The sequence below is a fragment of the Dromaius novaehollandiae genome, chromosome 10 (genome assembly GCF_036370855.1).
Source record: "Dromaius novaehollandiae isolate bDroNov1 chromosome 10, bDroNov1.hap1, whole genome shotgun sequence".
In the NCBI taxonomy this organism is placed as follows: Eukaryota; Metazoa; Chordata; class Aves; order Casuariiformes; family Dromaiidae; genus Dromaius; species Dromaius novaehollandiae.
This window is the reverse complement of record NC_088107.1, coordinates 3,814,322-3,828,768: the sequence shown is the minus strand read 5'-3', so window position 1 is coordinate 3,828,768 and position 14,447 is coordinate 3,814,322. Positions and strand designations below refer to the sequence as shown.

General features: G+C 48.1%; 2 protein-coding genes across 2 annotated transcripts in view; both read right to left on the bottom strand.

Annotated features, from left to right (window-relative positions):
• Window positions 1-272: 272 nt before the first annotated feature.
• SNRPA1 (small nuclear ribonucleoprotein polypeptide A') lies at window positions 273-6,583 on the bottom strand. The gene is made up of 9 exons (XM_064517887.1): window positions 6,392-6,583; window positions 6,006-6,153; window positions 5,350-5,428; window positions 4,371-4,417; window positions 3,536-3,638; window positions 2,918-2,997; window positions 1,577-1,652; window positions 1,086-1,179; window positions 273-534 (listed from the first exon to the last, which is right to left on the bottom strand). Exons 1-9 carry the CDS (start codon window positions 6,471-6,473, stop codon window positions 476-478), a joined length of 768 nt encoding a protein of 255 aa, XP_064373957.1. The 5' UTR covers window positions 6,474-6,583; the 3' UTR covers window positions 273-475.
• A 3,211-nt stretch (window positions 6,584-9,794) lies between these two features.
• PCSK6 (proprotein convertase subtilisin/kexin type 6) overlaps window positions 9,795-14,447 on the bottom strand; it is a 50,095-nt gene continuing 45,442 nt past the window's right edge. Inside the window, exons 19-21 of the mRNA XM_064517884.1 lie at window positions 13,300-13,420; window positions 11,940-12,052; window positions 9,795-11,515 (exon numbers count right to left, since the gene is read on the bottom strand). Of these exons, the coding sequence (XP_064373954.1) occupies window positions 11,418-11,515; window positions 11,940-12,052; window positions 13,300-13,420 (332 nt within the window). The 3' untranslated portion in view covers window positions 9,795-11,417. The remainder of the gene's footprint in view (window positions 11,516-11,939; window positions 12,053-13,299; window positions 13,421-14,447) is intronic.

The following is a 14,447-nucleotide window of genomic DNA, read 5'->3' as shown; positions in this document are numbered from 1 at the left end:
GCGAGGGCCGGGCCAATGAGAGGAGGGGGAGGAAGGGCCAATCAGGGCCGCCCCCCCAGGACACCCCCTCTCCCCGGAACACTCCCCCCCCCTCCCCGCTCCCCCGGCGCTTCCCGGCAGCTCAAGTTTGTTCATTTAATCCGTTTTCTCCCGGTTTTATCGACGGCGCGGGGCCGGCGCAGGCTTCCCCCCGCCACGGCAGGCAGCAAGCCGCCCAGGGCTGCAGCTGGGGGGGGAACGGGGCCCCCTCGCCCCCCAAAGGACACGCGGGGTGAAAAAGGCAACATTCATTTATTGAACTGTGACATGTACAGCAAGAAAAAGGACAAAATGGCCCTTCCCAAACACCCGCAGCATCTCCAGCACTGACTGATCCAGAAGCCCCTGGTGCCAGGAAAAACGCTGGGTGAGCAGGGAAGTGTTTTCACGGACAGACGACAGGGCGTCGCGCAGCCTCCCAGCACCGAGGCAGGACCTAAGATCCATTGGGAACTGGGTCTTCTTCCATCTCCTCTTCAGCATCCTCCGAGGGGCCTGGAAAAGGACACAGCAGCGTCTTTACTCCAGATGTTAATTCTTCCACATGAGCGATACCAGTTCTCAGCCCTCTGAAGAGGAGCGGTAATCATGCAAATACTTTCCGGCACCTCAAAACACAGTTTCAGAGTTCCAAGATTTGACTTTGTCCCTGGTTAGAGAGGAGCAGGAGCCTCTGGGGGCTCTATCAGCAAGAAGCCCTGGGTTCGGTTCGGCTTCGTTGGCGATCTACGTGTTTTTACACTAAAGGGTCACCTAGTTAAATTAAAGTGCTGGGAATCGAGATCAGAGCTGATCAGAAATCCTTGCGGGTCTGAATTGCACTCTGGAGGCCAGACACCTAACATGCCAATTAGAGAGTCGTAAAGATGTGATCCTCAGTCATTCTGACCCTAAAATTACACTAATTTGAAACAGTTTTTGCTCAGCCTCCCAACTGCCTGGCCCTTCCAACTCAACTCGCTACTGAGATCACGTAAAGCATCAGGAAGCTATTAAGAGACATAGGCTCTATGTGGAAAACAGAAGCAACAGAAGTGTAATGTGACCTGATTTTCGTTCTCTGCCGGGTATCTGACCGGACTGCAGCAAGCCCTTCAGCCTCTCCACTTCAGCCAAAGTTGTGGCATTTGCTATAGCAGTCTGAAAAACAGACAAAAGAACATGATGAATCTTCACACGCAATATGCCAACCATCTGCTTAGAATAAACCTAAGAACAAGATTTTTTTCCATTGAGCAAAGCTAAGCTTTTATACTGTACAAAGTTAGACGAGTGACAAAGCACAAGCTTACTTCTCTCCTTATTAAATAGGCTGGTCTAGCCTGAAATAACTCTAACCTCAGAAAAAAACATCACTGACTTCTTAAGAAACAGACATGGCATAACAGAACAAAAATGACAGAAACAGCATCTCGAGCCTATTGTTCTGTTGGTTTGAGCCAGGAGCTGCCAGGAAGAGGGAAATATTCATTAAGGCAGGATCGGCAACAATTTTTATCCTCTGCTTTTGTCTGTACGTGATGTCCTAACATATTACCTTAATTGCCTCCACATCCCCGGGGGAGGGCCCGGCCTTCTTCTTGTCAGTTGGCAGACCAGCACCTGGATTAAAGCTTCAAAGCAAAGGCATATCGTTACACCCTTGGAAGAGGACGTGCTTCTCTAACTTCCAAACTAAGTTTGGAAGTATTTCATTCAATCAAGTGTAGTATCTTATCTTTGTTAACAAACTGATACAGTGAAGAACTGCCTCCTTCAGAAACACCAGCAACTCACCCTCGCTGTCCCATTCCCCCAGTCTTTTCCTCTGCTCATAAAGAGAGGCAGACCGTAACTTTATGAATTAAGCAGTTGCCAGAAGCCACTCAGTTTGGATGTTGCTGAACACTCAGCTTGTCTGTCATTGTTACAAAAGCAGGGCGCATACAAACAGATTAAGCAAAATTGGGTTTCCCATTCTTAATAGATTTGATATTGTGGCAGCCTCTATTAAGGCCTACTCTAAACGTTTAACTTCAAAGAAAAAGGTCATCTGCTGCTGTTTGAAGAAAGAAAGATCACGTGTGAAATGGAAGTTCCTGACTAATTGGCTGGGAACAGTTTCCTGAAATGCTGACCCAGCCTGGGACAGCTGCAACCTCTTTTGTGGCTAGAGAAAGATTTTCTTCATATCCATTTATGGAGCTACTTCAGTTCCACAATCTACGTGGTCTAAAACCCTCATACACCTGGACCCCCTTCTACTCACAGAGTAGAGAGAGAGTTTCATCTGCTACAGTTTACATGATAAATATGTTCAAGGGATTTCTATTTAGCTACAGATTTGCAAACGCTGTTGTCAGGCCTGAACTGAATTCTGGTTTCCGAACAGCTCAATGAAAGATTAAACAAAACACAGGATGTACCATTTTATAATGAAGAATTAAACTGAATAAGCATATGTTTGTAATAGCTTAGCTAAAGGTTTTTATCTGCATTGTATGCTCCTGGTTAAAGCACATATATTGTAAGGGTTATATTCCATGGCAAAGCAAAACTTTTTTAGTTATCAAATCAATTAGAAAAAACAGATAATGGCCACCTCTCTTCAGTAAAATAACAGAGACCAACTAGCAAAGTTAAGGGCTCCTGCTTGCTGACTTAAATCGATCCACCCTGACTGCGTATTGCTTTCAAAAATATTTCTGAGATGCATTCACCACCATCCAAAACCTAGGGTGCCTAGACAAGGCATTTCTGGCTACCAAAGTTGTTAAGACATCCTGTCAATAACTGATATTTCAGTTAAGTGCCTACTGTGGCCCAATGTCGTACATATCAAAGAAAGTGGTGTTTCTGAAGGAGAATGCCAGTGTAAATTGTTTTTTTTTAATCTTACGTTTTTGTTCTCCTGGCAATATCCTTTGCAAGCTGTGCACCCCGTTTGCCCTTGAACATTTTCTCTGCCTCCTGTCGCTCCTACAGCGATACCACACACATAAAGTTAATTCAAGAACATTGCATTTTGCAAAGCTTCAGTCTTTGCAAAGAAAGACTCTGCAGCTCACCTTCAGCAGTGAACACTGGCACACGGAGACCAGATTTAAGAATAAGCACGTAAACATTGTCCAAACACTCAGGCTCCAGACACATCAACCTAATGCTCTTAAAACTAAGAACTCTTTCCCGCACTGAAATCCTCATTTAAAGCACAGTGTTGTGCTGCCATTTCTCATTCCTTTCTCTAGAGGTCTGTCTTTCTACCAACAATACCGGATGGCCAGAAAAGAGTCTGACTAAACAATCAGTGGTAGTAAGACATAATTAATTAACTGTATCCTTAACAGACTGAAACCATCAAAGAAAAGGAAATGCATGTTTTAGAGCCAGATGTGACACCTCGTTTCGATACACTTTACAACAATGGGAAAAAACTTATTGTTACCACTGAAGTTGCAAGACTGTAACAAGAAAAAAAGTCTTCATCTTGTGCCAAATCAGAAGACAGCAGACTTACTTTGAGTTTCACTTTCTGAAAATCCAGCACTCTGACCTGAGGAACTTTGTGGATTACATACAATCTGTAATGCTTCTTATTTGTTACAGGATTCCTTAAAATGCTACAAAGTAAATAAATATTATAAAGAAATTCTTATTATAATAAAAGTTATTTACATTAACATTTATTAATATGCCTAAAATACATTAACATACCTTCTGCTGTAAGAGACAGGAAATAACATCATGAAATATGCATAGTAACAGTGTTCTCTGATATTATGAAAACTATAGTGAAAACTTGCACTTAAAGTTTAAAGTATTTTATCATTTAAGTGGATTTTGCTGCAGGAGAACATAAAGAACAACTTCAAAACATTTTTAAAAATACAAATAATGAATCCATCACATTTCCTAACTACACACCAGTCAACAAAAAAAATCGTGGGACAGATGGGGGCTTTTTTTTGTCCCTCATGTTCAATATAACGTTACTCACTGAAAAGTCCTTGCACTGAAAACTTGCGTGCATTTTGGAGTACTTGTAATAACAGTTTAAAACTGTAATTTTTATTTTTTTCAAAGGTTAAGGTTACTGCGGTGCTTGTATATCAGTTTATAGAAATGCAACATTTCCTTCTCAGTGTTTTATGGTCTGATAGTAATATAGAGCCTTGCCCATTAAATGCTACGTATTTCTGAAGTCTAGGGGAAATGCTGTTTATTGAGTCAGCTTTTAAGCGTAAAGAATCTGTCCCAGCTGAGAAAAAGGGGAGCATTCCCTTGATTGAAACAAAGAGCTGGGCCAATAGGGGACTACAGAAAGAAGAGCTTTGCTTTTCAAGATTACGTACCTCAGATAAGTCAACGATTTAATAGTTGATAACGGATCCAGTTCACCCTACGTAATGGGAACACAGTACAAAATCTTAAATCCATTTCATGAGAGCAAACTTCCTAAAATTCTAGCAGCCCTTACTCTGACACAGAAGCAGTGACAAAAACAAAGAAACAAAACAGACCCCCTCACATTCATTTCAAGCTTACTTTTTTGAAAACACTGGCAAATAGAGCAGTATTTGTACTACTGGATATGACAACAGTAGTAAGTCAGTAATGTTGCAAGTAATTACATTGTACAAAATTTAAGACAGCCAACTGCCCTTATGAGTCTTGATTGCCACTATGAAAAAGATACATTCAAAAAATAGGAAAAAAAACAGTAACAAAGTAAGTTTCAGTCTTAACAGGGAAGTAAGTGATAGAAAACTGTAAGCAGACGTACTAGCTATTAACTCTGTTCAGATTCTACATGAAAGACTCAGATCTGCCTAGCTTTTGTGAGTATAACAATACAATTACCAGTGAAGTTACATTCATGCTCTTTGTTACCTATTACATAATTCAAAGCGATAATGTAAGAAATACTGTGCTTGGGATTCCTACTTTGGTATAAATGACCTGAAATAAGTTTTAACAGAGTATTTCACACTTTTTAAGAATTAGAAACTTTGTTTCTTCAGTTCAAAACTAGACCTAAAAATATTTAATTACAAAGTAATGAAATCTCTTTCCTGAAAGCTCTTCCTAGAATCTCATATTTATGTTAGAGACCAGTTAGAATTACTGCAATTAGTTTAACAGGAAACCCAGGAAGATTCTGTAACTACTGTTCCACTGCATGCCACAGATCATATTCACTAAAATAGATACACGACAACTACTACTAAAACAATAAGATATTGTTCTAAACAGAGGGAAAAGGTTAATTATAAAGATGGCATACACATACAATTTAAGTTTGTTTAGATTTGTTCAGTACTTATAGCTTACCAATTCAGCAATGTTATTGTTGGTAAGAATGAGCTCCCTGAGATAGGGCAAGGCCTGTTCAAGTCCTTCACCAATCCGACTAAAGGAGAACAGAAAGTTTATTTAGTCTGGAAACTAAGAATAGTGCAAAGAGGCACAGAAATACTATAATCCAGAGCATCTCATTTTAAAACAACCAAGTCTGACACTGGCAGAAGTTTGGGTTGGCATCCACTATAATACTTCTTCATATAAAGCTGGCACAGAACACCAGCCATCAAGGTAAAAACATTAGATGCAACAGATGAGCCATGGGGGCACGCACGTGCCGGTAACCCCAGTCTCCTTAGGACAGCTTGATTTATTTTCGCTGTTGCCTAAGCACAGGGATGGTAAATGAGCTCCAGAGTCTCTGGCTCCAGGCAAATTCCAAGTCCTGCATCTTACTGTCCTATCTGAAAAAAGAAGACTGACCTTGGACAGGTTTTTGCAATGCACGAAGCAGGCAAACTGAACAGGGCTTCAACAGTACTCAGTGCTGCTGGGTGCCAATTCCTTCCATTGGAACAAGCAACCCTTCTGCAACCACCCGCCACAGAAAGACAGACACGCGCTTGGGATTCTCCGCTTCCCAAGAGCATTTTCCACCACCCACTGGCTAAAGCACAACCCCTTACCAAATTCTGTTGTTATTCATCAGGAGAGTCTTCAGCCTTCTCAGCAGAGGGAACCCATCCAGCTTGCGGATCTCGTTGTCAGAGAAATCGATTGCGTCGAACTGGTCCAGGGTGGCACCGAGGTTCTCGATAACTGGGATCTTGTAACCTGAGGAGGAAGCGACAGGCGGGACTTAGGTGGTGCCCGAGGAGGGCCAAGGCCCCGCCAGCCCCACGGCCCAGGCCCCTCTCCCGCCTCTCCCGCCTCCCCCGTGACAGGCCCCGCCGCAGGCCCCGCCAGGCCCAGGCCCCTCTTCCGCCTCCCCCGCGACAGGCCTCGCCGCAGGCCTCGCCAGGCCCCCCCCCGGCCCAGGCCCAGGCCCAGGCCCCGCCGCGCCCCCGCGCACCGCGCAGGTCGAGCTCGCGGTCGCGGACGGCGTTGGTGTACTGCGCCGCCTGCTCGATCAGCTCCGCCGTGAGCTTCACCATCCTGCCGCCGCCGCGCGCCTCACGGCCGCCGTCACCGCCACGCCGCCGCCGGCCCGCGCGCCAGCCCCGCCAGCCGAGCGCCGAGCCCGCGAGCGGGCAGGCCCCCGCCCCGTTCCAAGATGGCGGGCGGGGGCGGGAGCGGGAGCGCGGGCGGGGAGCCCCGTGAGGGCCGAGGGTCGGTGGTTCCCCTTGGTCCCCGCCTAAATCCCCCGCCCCCCGTGTCATCACATCTAAATATCTCCTCACCCCCTTAAACATCTCCTCGTTTCCCTAAATATCCTCTCAGCTCCCCACGTATTTCGGTGCCGTCGAGGCCGCCCAGCCCCAGGGGCTGAGGCCGCGTGTCCGGCCGAGGGGCTCCTCTCCCTGGGGCTCTCGCTCCCGGGGGCGGTTTGGGCTCTTCTCCCTGAGCCCCGCGACGGGGCCCGGAGCCGCAGTGGTGCTGCGGCAGCTCGTCGGCAGAGGGAAGCGATGTCCCACTACTGCTGCTGCTGTCCCCGAGCGGCCCCGGGGCTCCCCGTCCTGCTCCCCGCCAGGCCCCGGGGAGGCCGGTCTCCCCGGTGGCTCTGGTTCCTCTCTGGGGCCACTCTGGCCCGTGGCGACGGGGAACCACTAGCACGGAGTGAAGGTACATGGTTATTCGAACGTACACTGCTCCCTTCCTGCTCAGCAGCCGCCACAGCTTCCCGCAATAACTGCAGTAATTACAGCCCTGGTGCTTTCTGTCCTCCGTTCAAGTGGCAGCACCAGCCTGCGCTCCCGAACATAGGGTTGCCCTTAAACAAACACCTTCCCCTGCAGCATTCGCGATGGCTGCTCTGGCATTTCCACACGTGTTCCTGCTTGGGGAAGCTGTGTTGGGCTGGGGACACCCCATGGGACGTTTGAGCTGGGCCTTTGCATCAAACCCCGCGTCTGGCAGCGAGAGGAGGTGGCACGGGAAGGGGAATGGCTGATCAGACCCCACATCGCACCGAATGGCACCCAGCCACCTCTTCTGTAGCCCCAGAGAGATACCCCAACCCTCTGGGCTCCCCGAGTGAGATGAGGCAGAACGATTCCTGCATCTGCTGCTAGCTAGGGAAGCATTTTTTCACCAGTGATGGCATTCCTGTGAACCCATGGGATTTGATGCCAGGTTAAATGCTGCAGCCATGCTTGGTAGCACCTAGTGATGGCTCGTGCTCTCCTTTTGGAAGCATCTTGCACCATCAGCCTGTGTGTGACGCCTGGCTTGTCCCCCCTGGTCACAGCATCAGAGCTGGCTTCTGTTTGGGCCGGGGTCAGGCAGCCTCTGTGCACCCTACTTAAAAAACACCCTCCTTGCTATCTGTAACCAATGCTGTTTATGAGAACGCAGTCAGGTGTTTATAGCATCTGCATTTCTTTAAAAGACGTTAGGAGAGAAAGAGCAAGAGAGGGATGTCACAGGCAGAAACAAAGAATTAGCAGCACCCGTCACACCTGACTCAGGAATCATGCAGCTGTAAGGATAACACAGTCTTGAGTCACATCAGACAATCATGAACAGCAGCTCCAACCTCCTGGAAGGCAGGTCCTGCCTGTGACAAGGCTGAGCAAAATGTGGACCTTCCTTCTGCAGCACAACGTGGCTGTGTTACACCTCAGCTGTATGGCTGTAACAGGCTAGAGAGCAGACAGGGTCTTGGCTTCAGATGCTGTACGCGAGCTCTCAATAGCCGCTTCTTTGTGATGGAAAGTCAAAGCGATGATTTTTAAGATGTGTGTTCCCCACCTGCTAGCTACGAAACAGCAGATGGCTGTGGATGTGCCCTCACAGCCAAACAGCAAACAAGCAGTCAGGCTAATCTAAGAAGTTTTTCCAGAAAACAGCTATTATAGATTTGTCATTGGTGCCAAGAGACAAGAGAGAAATGTGTTTTAATAAATTGACTAAATATGCATTTATCTTGGAGACACAGCCACTTTGATCCTTTGAGCATACTGGTGTCAGAGGGACTTTAATAGATCTGAGCAAGCACTGCAATAGCTTGGATAAATAATCTGAATTTTATTACTTTCCAAGAATGATTTCTGAGGGAGTTAGACAGTGCCCTGGGAAACACTGGAAACTGATTTTGTTGCACAAGCCAAACTGTGCAGAATTTGGTCCTCTTGGCACTGTCCACCATAGACTGGAATTCATAAGGGCAGCGGAAGCAGGATAAGGCTGAGACTGCTGCAGACTGGTCATCTTAAATTGCATTGCTTCACCCAGTGTGTATTTTAAGTTACGCCAAGGATATAAGGGTAAACATCTTTTTTTTCCCAGCATTTCAGTACATCTAAATATACTGCTGAACAGCATTTACAGGCAGCCACTGTGAGCCACAGAAAGTCAAAGCTGACACGGTACTCTTCATTCACAGCTCCCATTGCTGACTGTATGACACAGGAACAGAATTAAAAGTTTTATTTTACAGCCTAAATGGCAGAAGCCAGAAGCATTTCACTCCATTTCTGACCTCTGGTTTGGCCCAAGACCAAAAGGGGGTGCTGGAGCAACAGAAAGAATATGTGATAAACCACCTGATTAATTCACACTTGTCATCTGATAAATGTGAAGAGCTAGAAGATATACAAGCCCACAGCAGCACAACTCAGAGAGCACCTTCCCTTGTGGGAGGGTTCATTTATTTTCTTTCTTCGCACTTATAAAGGCCCCTGACCCCGGATTAAACATTGCAAAACCAACATGACAAAAAAGGCTCCAGCGGTCCCTCCACTCCCTGCCACCAGCATCTCCTCACCTTTACCAGCCAGCAGTAGGGGAAGGTGGGCCCCGAGGCCACCAGCTCTGTGCTGTGGCCAGGGATGTGGCGGGGCCGTGCCGGGGCTGCGGATGGGTGGGAAAGGGGAGCGACCCCCCGGCAGCCTGCCCGTGGCAGCCAGCCGCAGGCACAGCAGCTGCCTGTGCTGACAGCCTGCGATGCTCTGTTTGGGATACAGCCCTCCACGACTGCAGAGCTCGGGGTGATAATGCAGTATCAATCCTAATAGCAAAGCAGTAATAGGGTCAATTCTAATTCTAATGAGGGCCCTGGAGATCTATGACTACAGGGGACATTCAGGATGTGCATTTCTTCTGAAGGTAAAAGACCTTTATGAGAATAAATGTACGAAGTTTTTGCAGATACAGCTCATAAGCAATATTGCCCACAGATGCTCTGGGGCTGATCAGGAGCTCCAAACAGGACAGTTTCCTTGCTCAGCAAAATAAAGACACGCAGTGCATCACAGCCCTCACCTGCCTCTGGTCGGGATGGTGACCTCGCTGAATTTGGAAAAAGCACAGATTCATTTGTCAGGGGAGATCAATAGTTTATTAACTTAAAGGTCAATTCACCAAAGCTTCATCTTTACTTGGTTTTGGTCCATTCGGGTTAGGACCAACGACGATTTGGCTCTCTCCTCTTCACCTGGCCGAGGTAAGCTCTAGTGGGCAAGCCCAGGCAGGGTGTGTATCGTTGCAACCAAAACCAAGCAGGGATTATCCCAGCTCCGTAAGGAACTGGTGACAGTTTGTATTGTGAATTTCATTGGCAAAAGGTTTAACTTGTTAAAACTATTAACAATGAAAATCAGAACATGCAGCATAGGAAATAATTGTTTACATATGTCTCGTGAAAAGAGCATCTCTGCAAGGTTGGAGAGAGGCTGCAAAGAGGAGAAGGACGTAAGACACAAAAGATTCCCCGCTCCCCATACAAAAAATAATCTACGGAGAAAAACAAGGACTGTATAAGTTATTTTTTAAAAAAATCTGTAAAACAACATAGCCAAGGATATTTTAAACACAATTATATAAACACCACATGACGTACTATTAAGAGAGAGCATGAAAAAGTTTGTTTTGTGGGAGGGTTTTGTAGAATTTAGCATTTCCTGGCTGGATTGCTGGAATACCTCCTTTTGGAAACAGATGCTCAAGAAAAATCACTGCTGTGAACAGGAGGATTTTTTGAGAGAGATGACTATACCCAGCAAAAGCATGGATAGCATCATAATGCAAAATGCTGGAAGATATGAATTGGGAAACCATCTCATTTAGCTCAGAGAGGAAGGATCTAGCTCATTTCAGAATTTAATCAATCAACAACTTACTAGCAGTTTCAGAAGGGAAGTACATTTAGTGATAAGGCTGGGATCCCACAGGCTGACCCATGTGGACGAACCCCCCAAGTCCACAGGACTCTGTGTAGGCACAGGAGTTTTGCCTGCGTGCAGCAGCACACCGAGCAAAGCCCCGACGGACTCGCTGGGCTAACAGGCCTGCAAAGTTATTTAGATCAGCTCTCACTTTGGTCCTCAGATCTCCAGTTATTGCCCTGTTCATGGCCAGAGAGAAACAGCTAATGACTGAATCTGAAAAGGAGTGCCAGAGCTGGCTTCAGAGCACCAGTCTAGCAGACTACCCAATTCATCATTTTACCTATGTACAGAACACGGCGCTGGCTTTTTGTAATGCGGATTTATATCGGTTGTCACCTGCCAGAAAAGGCTACCGAGAGTTGAACCAGAAACAGCTCTTCCTTCACAGACGTGTAAAGTTTTGCATCCTTTGCAGCGTGGGCTCCCGCCAGCCACTCTGAACAGGCGAATCAGCAGGATTTCTGCGAAGAACCAAGCTTGGGTACGTGGATCATGCATTGGTCCCTACTCACAAGGAGCGTTTGAGAGTGTTAATATCACCACTTATGTGGTGCCTTTTAGGACTTAATCTTTCAGGGTACGATCCACTCTCAGCTTAACATATTGCTATAGAAACACACCAACAGTGATATTAAAGCTATCAAACTTACAAGTGAATGCTTGACAGCACCATATAAACTCTCCCAAAGCTGAAAAAATAAACTTTTGTCCTAAACATTTGGCAAAACTGGGCTGGCAGTTGGTGGAAGTCCTGGATGCAGCTGCTGAACTTTACCCAGCCATAAGACACGTCTGACAGCAGAACTGCACAAACAGCTTCTTTTCACAGAGCTTGTTTGATTTCACCATCTCACAGAAAGTCTTGTCAGCTGAGAGGCCGAGGCAAGGAACAAGAGAAAATGAGAGCAGATTAACATTTTAAGTAAACAAACATTGCACGTAACAGGCAGTGCAAATCTTTCCTGTGTTTGAGGAGAGAGAACTGAAAAGAAGGCACTTTTTAAAGGGGCTCCTTCACATGGTTTTAATGAAGGAATAAAGAAACTTTGCAGTGAGTGGGAGAATGAGCCCCAAGACTGAAATGTAATGAAATGCAAACGCTTGCATGCATTTGAGCAGCAGGCAGATAGTCAACAGTTCTGCCCAGTAACCTGCTGTGCTCACCACGGCCGGAGCCCAGCTTGCTGCAGCCGTGCCCCAGTAGCTTTAGGCCATGGAGGGAATCCCCAGAAACCCTCATTTTTGCAACTGGGGAATAACCACAATATTTGTGGTTATCCCCTAACTACTTACCGTTGGTGCAGGTCTCATTTGTCACACAGGAGCCACTGAGGAGGCTGAAGCCTTCCTTACACTTGACACAGTTCCCACCAGAGCCTTCGCAGGCTAAGCAGTGGTCATCACACCTGGGGAAATAAACCCAGCATTGTTTTGGACCAGCCCAAGTGCCTGGCCTCGGGCCACCCTAAATGGACCATCTGCCAGAAAATGCGTCTGCAGGCACTGTCAAATCTAGAGAAAACTGGTGATGTGTAAAACAGGGAACCTGAGATTGCAAAAGTTACTGCTGCCCCAGGAAAAATGGGCTCGGTGGGTCCCAGCTCAGCTCCAAGTGACAGTAGCCACATCCCCCAACTGCTCTCCTGCTGCGGTGGCTGGGGCTCGGAGGGACAAACACGTTTTCCCCCAGCAATCCCATTTAGAAAAAAGGGCTGCAAGGGGGACGTGGGCCTCCCCACTCCTTGCACCTCGTTTGGCTGGAGAAAACGGCTGCCGTTCCCACGCCAGCCGTTGCTGCAGGGCTGTTCCTGGAACGCCTGGAGATAAAAGCCCGGCCGCTCGTTCCCCCTTGCTGGAGGGCCAGCACGGGTCAGATGTGCCGGGAAAACCTTCCAGCAGGCAGGAACTGTGCTGGGTTTGCTACCACCCTGCAAGGCAGCACGTTCAAAGTCACCTTTCATCCTTCACTTTCATGTTTGCTTTAATGAGGCTGACTTGACTCCCACTCTCCACTTACAGTGCCGAGTGCCCGAGAGGGAGAAAATTGCTCTCTTACAGCATCTCTCCATCTTCACCACGCAGCCCCCACGCCGTGCAAAGGGATGGGCTAAACACTCCTCACCCAGGGCCCGGGGGCAAACGGAGCACATATCTCATGTTCAACATGCCTCTGGGTGCCTGAGTGCGTTTGATTGAAAGCTGGGATATTTGTGTAAATACCGGTGTTCCTCCTACACCTTCTCCAAAGAGCCCTGGGACCGGGGCTTAGCCCGCCCCACCGTAGCCCGAAGACGTCTTGGCTGAACATCTCCAGCGGGGGAGAGCGTGGCTTTGCTGCTCATAAATCCACGTGGGAGGGAAGCGCTGGCCCGCAGACATGCTGGGGAGCCCGTCCCAATTTGCTCCAGTACTACCTGCCCCTGCGGAAACCGCCGGGCTGAAGGCAACGCCGTGTGAGCAACGCTGGCGGCTGCTCCGGCTCGCTCTTCCCCTTTTCGGTTTGCCTAGTAAACAGCTCCAGCTGCAAGCTGTTTTCAGCGTTTTTATCATTGCTGTGCTCCGTGCCAGCGCTCGCCATGCAGCCCGGCTTCGCTCTGCTCGCTGGCGAAGTCGGCCCCCGCGGGACACGGGCTGGGCCGGGAGGGTACCGTACCTCTTGCAGACTTTGTGGGGCAGCCCGTGGCTCTCGCCGGGGTAGAAGCCCTCGGGGCAGGCGGGGACGCAGTGCCACTCCGGCGCGGGGGCGCAGGCCACACAGTCCACCTCGCCCGGCTCTGCGGGGACAGGGGAGAGGGGGTGAGGCAGGCGGCCGCGGGGACGGTGCCGCGGTGCACGAGCCCAGCATCCCGGCCCCCAGCCCGGGAAGGGATGCAGCAGCACAGCGGTGTCCCTCGGGAAGGGACCGTGGGTTTGGAAGCGTGCTGGCCTCTCCGGGGGACCAGCCGCTGCTCTGAAACACGCACAGGGTTTGCTCTTGCCCCCTAAGCCCCTCCACGGAGTGACGCAGCGGCTGTGCCTGCCATCCGCTGGGAAAAAGGATGAGATGCTCAATTCAGCTGTGGAGCTGAGATTGCCAGGAAAGCAGAGGTGCCTTGTTCTGACACAGTATGTTACAACTAGACGACAAACTGTAGTGATTAAAATGGCATTATTAGAGGCTTTCTGTGCTCTGTGATTGAGGAATGTTTATGCAGGAAAAGGAAAGAAAAGGCTAGAAAAATAAATGCAGTGAAATACATTTACACTGACTGGAATAAGAATTAGAAGGGGAGTAATTTTCTTAAGGGATTAAAAGTCAGCTCAGTTCCACACTTGCCAAGAAGATCAATGAATATTTTGGATTTAGTCCTATCCAGCCATGGATGAAAAACAAAATTCACACCACTGAACAAGAATTGTCTAGAGATCATATTATCATCAGATCCATGATGATTTTGAGGGCAGATGCAAACGTTAACAATGGAAAATAGCTGGACGCTCAAAAAGCGAAAAAGACAAAATGTAAAGGGAATACTGAGCAGCTTCACAAGCTGGACGGAAGTCAGCGTTGCCCAGAAAATCTTTTATAGACACACAGTGATACCGGCAGGTGAAAAAGGCCAAGATATTTTTAAGTTGAAGGAACTGTAGAAGGGAACAACTGGAAAGACACTGCTGAGGCTGTGGTGTGTGCTCGGGGCAGGGAAGGTGCCCAGGCGAGCGGGATGCTTCGCAGGACCCTGGAGTGGCTGCTCTCAGCCTCCCGGGAAGATGCCTGGCTGCGTGACAACTGGGGATAACAGGCATTAAATGCCTGGCATT

Bases quoted from the DNA above. Each gene is read 5' to 3' on its own strand.
- SNRPA1 (XM_064517887.1), bottom strand. From the start codon at position 6,473: ATGGTGAAGCTCACGGCGGAGCTGATCGAGCAGGCGGCGCAGTACACC. The intron at 4,418-5,349 runs GTAAGCTATAAG...CCCATTACGTAG, and splicing joins ACAATAACATTGCTGAATTG to GGTGAACTGGATCCGTTATC. The intron at 535-1,085 runs GTCACATTACAC...GTCCTTTTCCAG, and splicing joins CGGCAGAGAACGAAAATCAG to GCCCCTCGGAGGATGCTGAA.